This window comes from Antechinus flavipes, chromosome 2, assembly GCF_016432865.1.
Source record: "Antechinus flavipes isolate AdamAnt ecotype Samford, QLD, Australia chromosome 2, AdamAnt_v2, whole genome shotgun sequence".
NCBI classification, from domain to species: domain Eukaryota; kingdom Metazoa; phylum Chordata; class Mammalia; order Dasyuromorphia; family Dasyuridae; genus Antechinus; species Antechinus flavipes.
In genome coordinates, this window is record NC_067399.1 from 633,075,311 (window position 1) to 633,090,808 (window position 15,498).

The following is a 15,498-nucleotide window of genomic DNA, read 5'->3' on the forward strand; positions in this document are numbered from 1 at the left end:
TGAGGAAGAACAAGGCAGAATCCAAGGGAGAAGATTCCCTATATAAATGAGATATCTGTTTATGGATGACATTGTGCTTGTTGCATATAAGGATACCTTTTACTTGAGAGCCATAATCCCTCAAAAGAATTTGAACTATTCACACAGGCCAAAAAACAAATAAACGAATGAATTTAGAAAACCTATTGGCCAGTCTATGGTGTGCATTTAGATGAAAAAAGTATCCCGCTTGTCCATCAATATTTCAGACACTGAAAATGGACAGTGAGTTGTGCCCAGCATTGAACAGGTAAAGAAAAGTGAACTGGATTGTCTCAGGCTCCTGTATAGTTTTTATTTATTTTTTCTTTCTTTCTTTTTAGTGGTTCAAAAATCACTATATAATAAAGGTCTATCTTTTTAATGACAACATTTCCAATGATTTATAGTTGAATATTTTGGGATGCAACAATTTGGAAAGAAATGAAGTTGAAGAATACCCAAAGGGAAGTGAAGAGACACAATTAATGGGGACTAGAGCTGGAACACATCAGTTTCACTGTGTACCAGGCTATCTTAACCTTCCTAACTTTGTTTTAATAAGTCGATTTGAGAACATTTTGTATGATGTTTGCTTAGGACATGCTTTCTTAAGCATCCTGGTTGGAGATTCAGTATAAATAATGATGACATCTGTATATATGCATGATTTTTGTATGGGTGCTCTATTTAAGCAAATTGTATTTATTGCCCTCCACACAATAGCTTGCAATCAAATGCACAGGAGAGATTTTATATCTTGTTTCCCAGTTCCAAATCCAAGCTTTAACAAGTGAAAGTGCCTTAAGCAGGCTAGGGGGTTGCTTCCCCTGGGACATTCATCAAAGGCAGAGTCTCCAGAAAAATAGCATACTTGAATATATCCATGTAATACATTTGTGAATGGGAAATAAGGATCAGAATTATAGCTCAGGCCTTTACCCTATTCTGGAGAAGTCAGAAAAAAGATTTTCTATAGCCTCCAAAGAATGAAGATGAGCTCATGTGCTTTCAATAACTATTCTTTTCACTAAAGATTGAATATTTGAAGTATTAAACCTGGAGTTGGGAGATGTGGTTCAAGTCTGAGAAAGTTGTTTGAAAAGACCCCATATAAAGGGATGCTCTCTATGGCCAGGTGGGATCTATTTGAGTGACCTTTATGTCTACAAGCATCAAGTGGGAGATAATTATCATTCTGTTATCTGCCTATCTCCACTGCAATATGTCTGCATTATTTGGCTTCAACCACATGAACTTGTAGGTTGAATAAGCCTGGGATCTTCTTTCATCTCCCTCACACACTGACCCCTAGTTATCCAGGATACTATACTCTGCCTTAGTTTTTAAGTGGAGTCTAACAAGGTAGAAAGGTTTTGGGCAGTACACTTTTCAGAAAAGCCACGCTCTTGCTAAATAATCATTTTTTATTGAGTAAACATAGGTCAGCTGTCCAGGCCTTCTGACTTGGTGACTCTAACGTCGTGGGAAGCCACTGAAAGCAGCTGTGAAAAAATATTATGAGGTTAAATAGAGGTTTTCCTTTTGCTGGATTTCTCTTGCAGCCATTTATGAAAATCTATTTCCCAAATCAGCCCTGTGCTCATGGATTTTTTCCACAAGTTAAAAAGCAATTGTACTCCTAGACATGGAATTTTCTTTCCTTCATGTGCTGAAGAATTTGTTGGAATACATATTGCAAAAATGACTGCTGTGGTTATTACTGTAGTTGCTCAGGGGAGCTATTCAGATGCCTCATTTATTGGAGCTTAATAGATTAAAAGTCCAAATTGAGTCTCATGATATAAGCCTAATCAAGTTCTAATCTGCATAATTTTCCCATAAGCAGCTATGGGAAATTTGTATAATTTATGTTTCAGCAGTTGCCAATCATGTGTTAAATAGCATTGTTGCATTTACTTATCAAAATATTTTTATTGATCTTCACTTGCTCTGACATTTGACTTGGGGAGTTTGGGGGTTATTTTTTTTTTTTTTTTTGGAACTCATGGGAGATTTAATTTACCTCCTGGATGATGTAAGAGGAGATGTTTCTCTTGATTTTTAACATGCCTTTCTAGATCATTTTTAACTCTGATCTTTTCCTTTTACAACAGCATATTGAATACCTGTCTCTGCAAGCAGAGATGATTCAGTCTAATTTATTTCTCAAGTTTAACGTAGCATATGGATTTCTAACCATCATTTATATGCACACAATAAAAGCTAATTTGGACTTACATTTGAACCAATTCCTTTATGTTAAATCTATAGAAGAGGTAGCAGAGAGAGAAAAAAAAAAAAAAAAAGCTTGTGTTCATTCCTCCATCTCTGCTATAGGAAGTGATGGATAAGAAATTTCCTTTCTCTTATTGGGGGATTTCACCAGGGAAGATTTAGAAAGTACTTTGTATTTTCCCCAAGGAAAAGCAATGTAATAAAGCATTTATTATATGTACTAAACTGCACATTGGTACTGCACAAAGTACGTTAAGCCTAACTACAATGGGTCCCAGTTCTGCTGTTCCCTACTATTGTTTAAAGGTGGAAGCAATAAAATGGTATGGCCAATCCAACTGTGGTTGACTGCCTTGGTTGGGATAAGAGTAGAGGGGAGTAGACCAACAGGAGAAGGGAACAAAGTAGCCTCCTTGCATAAGGCAGTGAGGGGAAAAGGGTACTGGAGTTGTAGGGAGCTTAGAATATAGAAAATGCTTAAGAAATTCTTTTTGAATAATTCATCCCAGATTCACATTCCTGATCTGTGATTATCTCTGCAATCTTAGACCAACAGTTTCCTTTCTCTGAGATTGAAGTCCTCAGTTATAAAATATGGAGGTTGGACACCCAAGTATTAAAAAATATCCAGATGAATGGGGAGTAATTGTTCCTTAATGCTGTTTATGGTGAGATTACATCTCTCAGAATCACAGAAGTTTCAGAGCTTTTAGGAACCCACATCAGAAAAGGCTCTTTATAATAATATACCCAAATAGTTATTAATTTTTGCACAGATATTTAATGACAAGGAATGTGCCATCTCCTGAGGCAGTACTTTTCTTTTTTTTCTATTTATTAGCAAGTTGTTCCTGACATGAAGCCAAAAGTTTGGTTTTCTCCATTGTCACTTCCACCCTTTGTTCTTGATCTGCCCCTTGGTCAGACAGAGGTAGTGTGATCCAATGGCAAGAGTATAGTTCATATATTAGGACCTTATAATATACATTTCTGTGTATGCACTTTCCTTTCTGTGCTGCTTCCTCCCTTCTGGCATTAGAAAAACTGCAGCCTTTCTGCTTCAGTTCTTCATCAATATAATAAAATTGTTGTTGGTGTTGTTCAGTCATTCTTCAGTCATCTCTGTGACCTCTTTTGGGAGTTTTCTTGATAAAATTAGTGGAAAGATTTGCCATTTCCTTGTCCTAATTATTTTATAGATGAATAAACGGAGGCAAAAAAGGGTGAAGTGACTTGCCCAAGATCACATAGCTAGCAAGTACTTGAGACCAGACATGAACTCAAAAAAATGAGACTTCCTCACTCCAAGGGCAGCACTCTATTCACTACATTACCTAATTGTCCTGACAACAGAAAGGGAAGTTCAACTTAAGAGTGGAAATAGGATCCAAAAGGATGAATAGGAATTACCGTTGGAAAATAAGAGTAAATTTCCAAAAAACCAAGTGTACAGATTGTTTTGAACTTAAGAGTTTATATAGCATCTCTTACAGTGGGGTAAATGTTCTCCAGCCCTCCTGAAGCTGGCATTTGAAGCTACCTTAGTCTCCTGATTTCTCCAAATTCATCCAAGTTTATGACCTAACTGGTGTAGATTTATTAGGGTGTGCCACAGAGAACTTGGCATGAACCACCCTGGCCTGTGAGCACAGAGTCAGGGCCTGAATAGAAATAGTTTCCATGAGAGAATCTTTAGGGAAAGAAGTTGAATTGTGCAACCTCTGACCTATTATATCTGGCCATCCATTAGGACCATAGATATTGTAAACTTGGGGGGAGGTCCTCTGAGTCCCAAATCAGTACCCTTTCTCCTTTACTGACAACTTACCTATATTCACATCCTCTACTACTCGTTTCCTTGTTCATTTCAGCACTTGGATTTTTGCATGCTAAAGAAACCTTTGGACTGATCTGATCTGGTTTTTTGATATACCTTTCCATACATTTATTTTAGACCCTGCTCCTCTGGTCAGGGATTAGAACTGGAGAGAGATTCAGATATCCTATGAGCAATGGTTCAACAAGTTAGAAATATGTATTCTGGAGAAGAAAAAATTTATTGAAAATGTGACAACCATCTTAAGACATTGTAAGGGCTATTATTTGAAAGAAATAGAAATCTTATAATGCTCAAAGGGGAGAACTAGGGACCAGATGGTAGACCTTACAGATCGAGATAAAGGTTTTGGTTCAAAATAGTACATATGTATCAACTAGAGTTATCCAAAAAATGGATATGGAGTGCCATTTCTAATAGTAAGTTTCTTATACTGCTATTGTTTGAGTATATTTTGAATATCTATTTCTCAGGAACATCATTAAAACAATTCATGTGAGGAGAGCAAGTTTTATTAGATGACCAATAGGGTCCTTTCTAAATTCTAAATTGCTCTGTATGCTAGGCTATTTGTTTAAAATATGCTATAATTTTTGAATTGAAAATTAGTCACTCTGATGTGGTTTTTTGCTCAATTAGAAATTCCCAGCCCTGCTGTGGAGAGAAACCCTCAGGTGGTAATGAAACGATCAAAAGTGCATACTCCAAGCCCAGTTAAGTTTAATTCATTTAAATTTAAAATACAATTATATTCCTCTTACCAATTTGGTGATGAGGAGCACCTGCCTTGCAGAATCTAGTAGCATGTTCGTCATCTTTGATCACTCTCTTTATAGACCCCTTAAAGATTGAGAAGAAAAAGCATCCCCAGGTTTGACACCTGGCTTCTATCTTTTGGAAGAGCTAATAGAGGAAAGTATTTTCATAATATCAACTAAACCCCAAAGTAGCCACGACAATGATAAAAAGTTGTAGCTGGAGACAGAAGCCACTTGAGATTTGTCAGTCCAAGTCAGATTGTCCAGGGCTGCTTAGCTCTTTACACATTCAAATCATTTAAATTCGATGATTACACAACTTTGTAAAGTGTGTTATATCTCCCTTCTACCTTATCCCTCACCATTTCCTGTGCTCTGAAAGTCTGTTTTCCTTCATAATGTCATTCCCAAATAATCCCACTTTTTGATTGAGCATTTTACAAATGTGCTGAATCCCAAACTGTTATTTACGTATGTACATGTAACCTTAGTATTGTTCTTTGTGCATAAAATAATGGTCCCCTTAATCAAATGAGTTTTCTCATGTGCAAAGCCATGGCTTTTCACTGCTTTCCATTCTCCCTAGTGCCTAACACAGATGCTTGGCATACAGTAGTTAAAACATGCTTTCTGAATCAGTTAGTACTTGATTGAAGCCCAGTATTAAGTAAGATGCTTTATTTATGTTCATCCTTCCAAGAAGAATATCCCAGGTGCTTGTTTTACAGTTATTGACTTGAAATGACTCCTTTTGCAATTCTTGCTAAAGGACTTAGAATGATTAACACAAGTGCTCTGTCTGACAGAGACCCAGCTCAGTCTACTTGGAAGAGAAAGCCTCAGCTAGCTGATGATGTGAATTAGGCCTTTTTATGGGTAATCCAAATCCCTAGGCTTGGATGTGTTCAGCACAGAGTTTGATCAAGTATGGCCACTGATAGTGGAAAGGGATCCAGACAAAAGTAATAGGAACAACTAAAAGTAATGAGAATGAGAAATATCTGAAAAATACATGATAAAGGAGTATCTTTAAGGATAAGAATATTTTTCATAAGAAATAGATTACTTGCTTTCATCTGAATTAACAGATGCAAGAGATTTTTGGTAGTAGAAACAAATGGCTCTGGAAATTCAGTAGGGTAGCACCATTAACAAAAATAAGAAGGGGCAGGTTTAGTGGAGACGTCATGTAAACATGTCATTTAAAAAAGTAAATGACAATGTCTTAATCATGTGGGATGTGGAATTCAAGTCTGCCTTGAAGAGCTTGCCTTTGAAGATCATTTCTTTTTTTTATTCATTTTTTTATTTTAAAAACATATGCATAGATAATTTTCAACATTCACCCTTGCGAAACCTTGTGTTCCAAATTTTTTCCCTCTCTTTCTCCTACCCCCTCCTTTAGACAGCAAGTAATCCAATATATGTTAAACATGTGCAATTCTTTTATACATATTTCTACAATTAGCAAATCACTTCTAATACTGGTTACTCCCATGACCTCATTGTCATCTCACTCAATTATTAGGCCCAAAAGAAAAAATGATGATCCTTCTATGAAGGCATGTGTCCAAACACATATGTATATTTATATATGAAAGTAGAAACAACACATTAAAAAAGTAAATTGAATAACAATGGTTGAACTTGAACAACTACATTCAGAAGAAATCTGTACTAGAGGCAGAAACATTTTAAAGGAATCCAGAAACTGATTTTTCAAGATAACTCAGAGAATCATATTCCAAAAAATAATACTATTGCTAGAATAAGCCTTCAGCAATTGCCAATTGATATGCCTGCTTTCTCTTCTCTATATTTTTTATAAATATGGTCTCTGGCTCTAGGGAGGGTATCCTTGAAAAAAAGTTATGAGAAAGGAATAAAATGGCTTTCTAAAATAATTTTCTATAACAGACCATGTTTTTACATTCGAATATTTTATTGAAAAATGTGGAAAATATGCTATCTTTCTGTGATTATTGTTCATTGATAACAAAACATAAACACACATTTCTGACTCAATAGAGAAAAAAACAGCCTTAAAGACTCTCCCTCTAAAAAAGCAATTCCCAAGTATATGAAAAACCAATACAAGAATCCTGAGAAGATGGAACCACAGAGGTAATTATGTTCCATGATCACTTCATCATCAATATCAAATAAAGCATAAAAAGTGTTCACCACTATCATGAAGGCTGTTTAGGAAGAAAAAAAAATGGGACAATTCCCCAATCTTCCCTCCAGTTGTTCATAGTTGTAAATGATCATGTAATTATTACAGAGCACTCTTCCAGGAAATCCATTGCTATACAAAAGAAATCACTCTAAGAGACCACACAGGAAGAGACAAACAAACAATTCATATTGCCCAGATTATGACATATAGTTGGATGACAACCAAGATAACTGGTCCAGCACTGTCGCTGGACAATGAATTTGGTTCAGACTTGAGTAAGAGCGGAATGCACTAGGACGTATTTAGGGAATTTGTTAGAGATTTCAGTGATTTCCCATGTTTCTTTCCACCAAGAAAGTTTTCCTGGTGAGACTCCCTGAAGATGAATCATGGAATAATGGCAAACCACAAAGAATATAAAGACCATCACAAGTGCTTGTGTTATTAGTAATGGTGACTTGAGAAAGAGTGACAATACATCAGCTATGTAGAATTGTAAAAGAAGGTGGATTGGCCATGATTCCAAAGCAACAATTTACATATAAATATTGTGTACATGGCTCCTACAAAATAAGAGACTCAAGATGGGTTTTTGCAAGTTTGATGGATCATCTGTAGAATGTTTATGCCAGAATGTGGTCAAGGATCACCCAAAATAAAGCGACATATGTAGGTCATGCTAATCACTGGGAGAAAAAGTACCCATGATAGTGAGGTCAGAAATATTGATGGATTTTTCAAGTCAAGTGTACCAGCTCCCCTCTCCTGTCCTTGGGGTGATGCTGAGGAGAGGAGGGTCTGCAATGGGCCACCTGCCAATTTGACAGTTGTGAGAGCTAATGGAATGAAGGAAATGGAATATGAAAGCAAAATGAAGTCAGACTAGAAGTTGGGCATGTCATTGCCAAATAAACGTTTCATGCAAAAGAATCGAGTCGTTTCACAGCTGAAAATGGAGTCTTTAAATAAGATAAAATAAAAGCATTGCCTTAGCTTGTACCAGGTTCTGTAATGAAATACGGTTTTCCTAATATCCTGTGACCTGAATTTCTCCCTGCTTTACGGATGCTATTCCTTGATGTACAAACCTGTATTTTCTCCAGTCAGCATTCCATGATGGCTGTCAAAATACAGGCCATGTATTATGCATATAGCATTACCGATTTAAGGTGTTTACTTGTCAAGTTGAAGAAATTCAAAAACGTCATATTCACTGAATCCGCATGGCTGTCACTGGGAGTTTTTCATACCTTTGAATGAAACTTTTGATGAAAACAGTTCAGGTTTTCCCTTCATTTTTCCAGATGACGGAAATAGAGAGCTTTTTAAATCTGTGTTCTGGGTTATACATTTGGCTAAAAACACATATCTTCCATGAGTCTAGAAGAATGGACACAGAAGTTCTCCCTAGTTTCCTCAACAAAGAAGCCATATTGTCTTTCAAAAAGAGAACTGATTGTCTTTGAAATGTTAAAATGAGATGCAATCAGGAAAAAAATTAAGTGAAGCCAAGGATTTTTTTTCACTCTGAAACTATGAAACACAATTATGTCCAGGAGAAAGAAAAAGTAAAATCTTATCATTTTTGTGGTATAGGAGATAGTCACTATCTTGAGCTTGATCTGGAAGGCCTGAGTACAAATTCCACTTATTAACTGTGTAAACCTAAAATGAGACTTCATAAACTTTAAAGTGATCATTAAATATTAGCTAATTTTATTGGTATTATCATTATTATTATTGTCATTTATTTCAGTTCATCTCTTTTGTACTTCAAGACCAAAATGCATTATTGCAGCCCTGGAAATTTTTTATTTCTCTAGACTCAGTTTCTTTTTTTGGAACCTGAAGAGGTTGGATTCAGTTTCTATGAGCTGTTTTAGCTCTGGGAGACTATGCTTTCCATAAAACTCCAGATATCTAAAAAACAACCTCATCTTTATCTCATTATGTCACTTTGAAAAGACAATTTGGCAAAAGCAGGAAGCTGATGATAAAATAACCTTCTGGGCATATTTGAAGTTGATTTATCTAGAGGCAGCTAATACTAGGTGTTTCATTCTTTGACCTGGGCACCTGGGAAAATAGCAAGTGACCTCTCATTCCCAAGCATCTAGTTCATTGGTTATTTTATGCAGCAATCTGCTATGGAGATAGGTGGGGAGACACACAAAGTTAATGCAAACACTGCCATCATACCTGCCCTCTGCGTGAATGGGAGCAAATCAGCACTTACTGAATTAAGCTAACAGTAACATTTACCATATGCTGCCCTCTGTAAAATTAATTTCAGCTGAATAAAAATTCTTCCCACCTTGCTTAGAGTAATTTCTTACTCTAAGAAATTACAAAAGTCACATGAACTGGCCATTGAGCTTTCCTAGTAGCCTAAAAATGTTCTCATTTTTCTTATCTACATATATTTCACATAGCCCTGACTAATATTTGTACAATGTATATTCAATGTTAATGACTGAGACCAATAATTATTACTATCAAGAAATTTAAAAGCAGAAATCAAACTGGCTACTTTCCAAATTGATTATGCTCAGAAACCACACAGGACAAAGTCAGTATGTAAGTTTGAGAGTTCACTATAGGTTTGAGTAGCAAAAGTCATTGTCAATCCCTATCTCAAACCTTTTAAGGTAGTTAACGTGATTTTTTTAAAGGAAGAAAAGGGAAAAATAGGAGGTGAGAGAGTAGAAAGAAATATGGGGAAAGAAGAGAAGGAAGAAAGGAGAACCAGGTGAAAAGAAAGAAAAGAATGGAATAAAATAGAGTATAAAAAAGTAGTGAGAAAGAATGACAAATGGATGAGAGGAAGGAGAGAAATGAGGATGCATGAAGGCAAATAAAAAATGGAGAGAGGGAAGGAAAGGAAGAAATAGAGGGGAAAAGGAGGATGGTAAAGGTGGAGGAGAAGAATGGAAAAAGAAATAACTGAAAGTTTGTTTCTAGAATGTAAATAAGAGATCCATTGTCAAAAATAGATTTTTGGTTGATGATCTGACTTGCTAATTCATCATGAGTTCATGAATGATATTCTTTCGATTGGCATTCTAATACCCAAGAATTATCTTGGATGGCAGAATCAGGATCTGAAAAGGTCTCAAAAAGCTAAAATAGTAGGCTAAACATTTGATAACATTTATTTTAAATTATTAATTAGCAAACTTGCTCCAAACCTATGATTTCATTCCTATATGAAATGCCTGGTGAAGAAAAACTTTCTTTGTGTCTTATAGTCCTATATAAAATTGCTTGGGATGCTGAGAAGGAAAGAAACTTTTCTGGTAAACCAGCAGGCATAATACACAGAGAGACAAGACTTACCATACCTTTTTTTTTCTGATTCTAAGAATATATTTCACTCTGTTCCTCATTATTTAAAAAAAGATAAATCGTCTTGACCTTGGTTTTAAAATAATGACAGTCCATTGACCTGAGAATAAAGAGACCTGAACAATAATTGAAGTTTTACTAATATCCCATCACTTCTGGGCATTATAGACTTATGACATCACAAACTATATCACTTTGTATAAAGTCACATGACCATTCTTCCCCCACAGACTTTTCTCATCTGTATTGTGAGGAAGGTGAAACAGATGATTTTTAAGTCTTTTAGAAAGTCAGTCATCCCACAAAAATTAAAATTACCACAGGAAAATAAAAGAAGGGGTAACATTCATTCTAGATGAGAAAGATTTTCTGCTTAAGAAGAAAGATACAGATCAGCTGGTCATACTGGAGCACAAGATAAATCTGAATTTGCAATAAGCTTACAGAATTTGGCCAGAAAACTATTCATGCAACAATGACTCAGGGGATCTGGGTACAGGGTTAAGTCAAGATGAAAACCATCTTGGCCTACTAGCCAAATAGGAAATGCAATCTTAGGTAGGCTATGGAACAAGGGAAATGCACTATGCCCTGGTCTGGCATACAGATGCTGTATTTTAAGAAGCATTTTTGACAAAGTGGAGAAGGTTCATGGAAGTCCAATTAGAAGGATGAGGGAACTTGAAATTGCATTATACATGCATTGGATGAAAGAACTGAGGAAAAATATTCTGAAGAGGAGGTAACATGGGAGAAATATAACCATCTTTAAATATATGAAAGATTGTCATGTAGAAAAGGTATTATAATTTGCTTGATCCCAAAGGTAAACTGGGATGAGTGGGTAGAAATTATAAGAAGGCAATTTTCAGCTACTTATAGGATAAGGAAAACTTCCTTGATGATTAGGACTGTGCAAAAACTTGAATAGACTACTTCATGAGGTAATGAGCTTTATATCACTAGAGGTCTCTAAGCAGAACCTGTATTTTTAGATATTGTAGGAGAGATTCATGACATCCTATCTTACTCTAGGATTCTAGGATTCTTTTAGTTTATACATTTCATATGCCTAAGGAATCATTTATTTTATTTTAGTCAACACTGGGTCTTTTGATAGCATTTCCAGATAATTACACTGATTGATTTGATGTAATCAATTGGTTTTATAACAACTTTTTATGAAGCTATATCAGATTTCAGTAGTGTCCAGAATTATATCATAAATCAATTAAAACTGTTTGTGTCTTTATCCTTTAAAATATTCCTCAGAGGAGACCCTGGATGTGCTGATATTTTTTGTCACTCAAATTTATTTTAACCTCTAATTACCAATTGTTTTTCACTGTGCTTTTTATTCAATCATTTATGTTCTAATTCTTCCTAATTCTCCCTTCTCTCCTGTCTCCCAGGATTCACCCCACCAGGAATGGACAGGTCATCCCCCGACAACAGTCCAGTTCATGGGATGTTACGTCAGCCATCCATCACCACTGGGGTTAACATCCCCATCATCACTGAACTAGGTAAGGGGATTAATTCTCAACCCCTTCTTTCTCCTTCACACAGGGAAGGAGGAGATAGGCCCACTTCCATGCCTTCTCTCTTTTTGGAAAACAGCCCAGCATGAATAGAGACAGTTAGTGTGAATGTGTGAGAAAGCTACATGACTTGTTGTTGGGATTGGGGGAAGCGCTGGAAGGCTGAGAAAGCTTCCATTTCAATAAAGCCTGGATTCCCGCTTCCTTCTTATTGGGATCGGTTACTGGAAATACAGCAGAGGAGCAATTTTAGTGTTGAGTCCTATCCCACTTTCTATAATGGTTTGCTAAGCTAGCCATAGCCCCAAGGGAGCATCTTTTCTGGGTATCACAGCAATAAAATAATAGGTAAATTCTCCTCCTTTTGAAAAAACTTTAAGGTCATCCAGTCATAGCGACTGGGTGAGTTGGAGAAGCAGGTTCATTCTTCCCAAGGATAATTGACTGGAGTTTATTCTCTATACACAAGCTATAGTTGATGCCAAGGGATTATAGCATTTTAAGGAAGAGGACTTGGACTCTTTGGATGTGACAATTAAAAGAACCACTACTGAGTTCTGGGTGGCCAAAGGCAAACTAGCAAAACCGTTGAACTGCTTCCTAAGCCTCCCCCCAACTGCAAGTACAACTGGGGGCCCTTTGTCCTTTTCCCTTAGTACTTTATCTCTCTGACTCCCTCCCTTTTTTCTGTCTCTGTACTTTCTTTCCCCTTCCCTCCCCCACCCCAAATTGTTATACCCTATTAGCGAAGCCTGGCAAACTTCTGCCTTTGGTTTCAATCAATCAGGAAAAAAACAGTGGGACGCACATTCTCATGATAACTGAACTGGGTAAGAAGTACCGTTTGCCTTCACGTCGGTCTTTTGTTCTCTCTTTGGTGCTCCAGCTCTCATCAGCTTGTTCTTTCTTTCTCTGGCTGTAACAGAGAGGCTACCCTCATGGCGCTGCTTTGAATGTGTTTTATTTGCGGCTCTGGTTGGAATCAACTGTCATGCTCTGGCCTTTCTTAATGATTTTCCTTTTTTATTTTTTTTTTCCCACCCAGCATCTATAAACCTTTGATCACGCCCGGCTGACCTGGCAGCTGTTTCCATAGCATCTTCACACCAATTCATTTTCTTTGGCCTGGGCCTTTTTTTTTCCCCTAGCACATCTCCCTGCCCTCCCTCGTCTTCCCTCCTCCAAGCCCCCCACCCTTTTCTCTTTTATTTTTTTCTTCCAACCTTCTGTCAGCTTGACTGACATATCTTCACAGCTCTCATAGGAAGTCAAAGAAGAAATATAAAAATTTCAAAATACAAAACCTAAGATTGTGCCTTCCCTCCAGCTGTTTATTTTCCTTTGTTCTGACTTGATTCGCCTCTTTTACTAGCTCTTGTCTCAGATGCCCAGTTTGGAGGCTATTGAGGCAGTGGAGCTCTGGGGAGATCCTTTCTACCTGAAGCCAGATTATCAGAAGGCTTAGATTAACTAGCCACATAGTAGAACACTGTCCCAATAGTCTGACCCTCCCTGGTCCAAAGACCTTCTGAAAAATTCAGAATAAAGTCTCATCAGAAAGATAAAATTGTGAAGTCACAACTAAATTTGTCAAATTCATATATGATTCCCCATGACTTGGTCAATGACACTATGAACCCAGATGAGTAACAGTAGGTGTCAGAATGGGGGATTGGTCTTATGAAGCAGACAGATGGAGTCGGTAAAAGTGCTGGGGAAAATCACCTCCTTCAAATGGCAAATGAAACTCACGATCCATTTTCTTGGCCCCCCAATATATTTCAGAACAAGAGAGCTTTTAACACAGTAATCTTGCTTGTAAGGTGTCCAAAAGCAGAGGAATAAATTGTCAGCCATTCAACACTGCATTATTGTAGATGTGACTATTTATCAGAACAAAACTCTCTCAGGTCAAAAGTAAAGTATCTCTGTTTTGTGTCTGCAACTGTGGGATGGATGGAGTCTAATATTTACAGCATTTTCCTGAGAGCTTCACTCTCTGAATTGTCTGTCACATAATCTCAGGACTATAAGCCTTCAGAGGTCATATGTCCAAGCCCCTATCCTAGGAAAAAGAGCTCCCAAGTGAAGAAGGGATTTGCTAGCTTGGCTCTGAAGATTTCATTCAAAATGATTCTACCTCTCTCAATCTGTAACTGTGTTTCTCAATCTTCATGATCAGTAATTACTCTTTATATCCACAACATCTCATGTGCCAGAGTTGGAGCCCATTACTCCTTGTTTTAGCCATAATAACACCTGACATTTCTGTAAGGTATACAGAAATCTTAAGAGTTTACAAAGTGCTTTCATGGCCATTATCTCATTTAACTCTCATGACAAATCTGTAAGATAGGTATGCCATATGGTCTCATCCCCATTTAACAGATGACAAAAGTGATCCTCAGAGAGGGTAAGTGACTTCTTGAAGGTCCCACAGGTAATAAGTGACAAGCAGAATTTGAACTTAGGTCTGCTGACTCTATACCAAGTGCCCAGATCACTTTCACTATCCTCCTCAGGAAGGGAGAGAAGATGATTACTACTTTTATGCCATCATGCTTTGTATATCTGAAAATAATAATTTAATCTCCCCTTTCAGCCTTCTTATTATAAAATTATTGCTCCAAAATCAATTAAATTCATCAGTTGCTTGCCATGTGCTAAGAATATTCTTTTAGTTTTTCTTTAGAAATTCTATTTTTCAAGTATTTAAAAGCCACTCAAATTTATCCTCTGACAATATTCCAGCTTCAATTTTTTCTATATACCTTTAAAATTGTTGAGCTGGGTGTAAAGTTTTATTTAGAGTCTGCCCAGTGCTCTGTGGATTTTCTAAGATCTCTTTTTATGACTTAAATATGCCAACATGCCATAAGAGAAGAGTTGGCCATAAGTCAATCATCTTCATTAATGAATTATTTCTACAAATCCAGCATTTCCTTCCCCTTAGGATTTAGCAGTGCCTCCTGATTACTTTCAAGGCAAATATGTAATAACTAGTGATCATCCAGGGTGCCCACATTCAAATTACGGTTTTATTTTTATCAAATTTTATCATTGAATAAATTAAAGTTGGGAAATTGTCAGTTGAGAGATTTTGGGACTTTTAAATACTTGAAGTTGAAAGGATCTGGGTAGTGAATGTGTATCTCTGCACCTTATTATAGGAAAACAAATTGGATTTTTAAAAGTTTACTCTATGTTCTTATCCTCCCTATCTTTTTACTTTCTTCTATCTTGTACAGAAAAGATAAGGTACTAGTAGTTTTTCATAGAAAGAATTTTCTTTTTACCAGTTATAGCAATGGAGAGAAGGAAAAAACTCCCAAGGAGAAGGGCTGCTGCTGGTGAGGTTAGGAAGGCATCAAGAACTTTAACTTTTATCTTTCATACATATGTACACACACATACACATATACATATATGTGCATATATACTCCTATACAAATGTTAATTCCTGAAATTACATTGGGAATTGACATCAATTTGTTATTTAATTTTTACTAAGTTGAGTACATCTCTATGATGTGATCAATCAGTCTTCATCTTCATTCCTGGAGAGTCTTTACTGGCCACATA

General features: G+C 36.5%; 1 protein-coding gene across 14 annotated transcripts in view; it reads left to right on the forward strand.

Annotated features, from left to right (window-relative positions):
- The window catches only part of KCNMA1 (potassium calcium-activated channel subfamily M alpha 1), an 891,121-nt gene that overhangs the window by 844,890 nt on the left and 30,733 nt on the right, over positions 1–15,498 (forward strand). For 7 of the 14 annotated variants that reach the window (XM_051982028.1, XM_051982030.1, XM_051982031.1 and 4 more), the window contains 2 exons: positions 11,788–11,901; positions 12,663–12,746. In XM_051982028.1, the coding sequence (XP_051837988.1) occupies positions 11,788–11,901; positions 12,663–12,746 (198 nt within the window). The remainder of the gene's footprint in view (positions 1–11,787; positions 11,902–12,662; positions 12,747–15,498) is intronic. The other 7 variants (XM_051982029.1, XM_051982034.1, XM_051982042.1 and 4 more) reach the window with 1 other exon arrangement.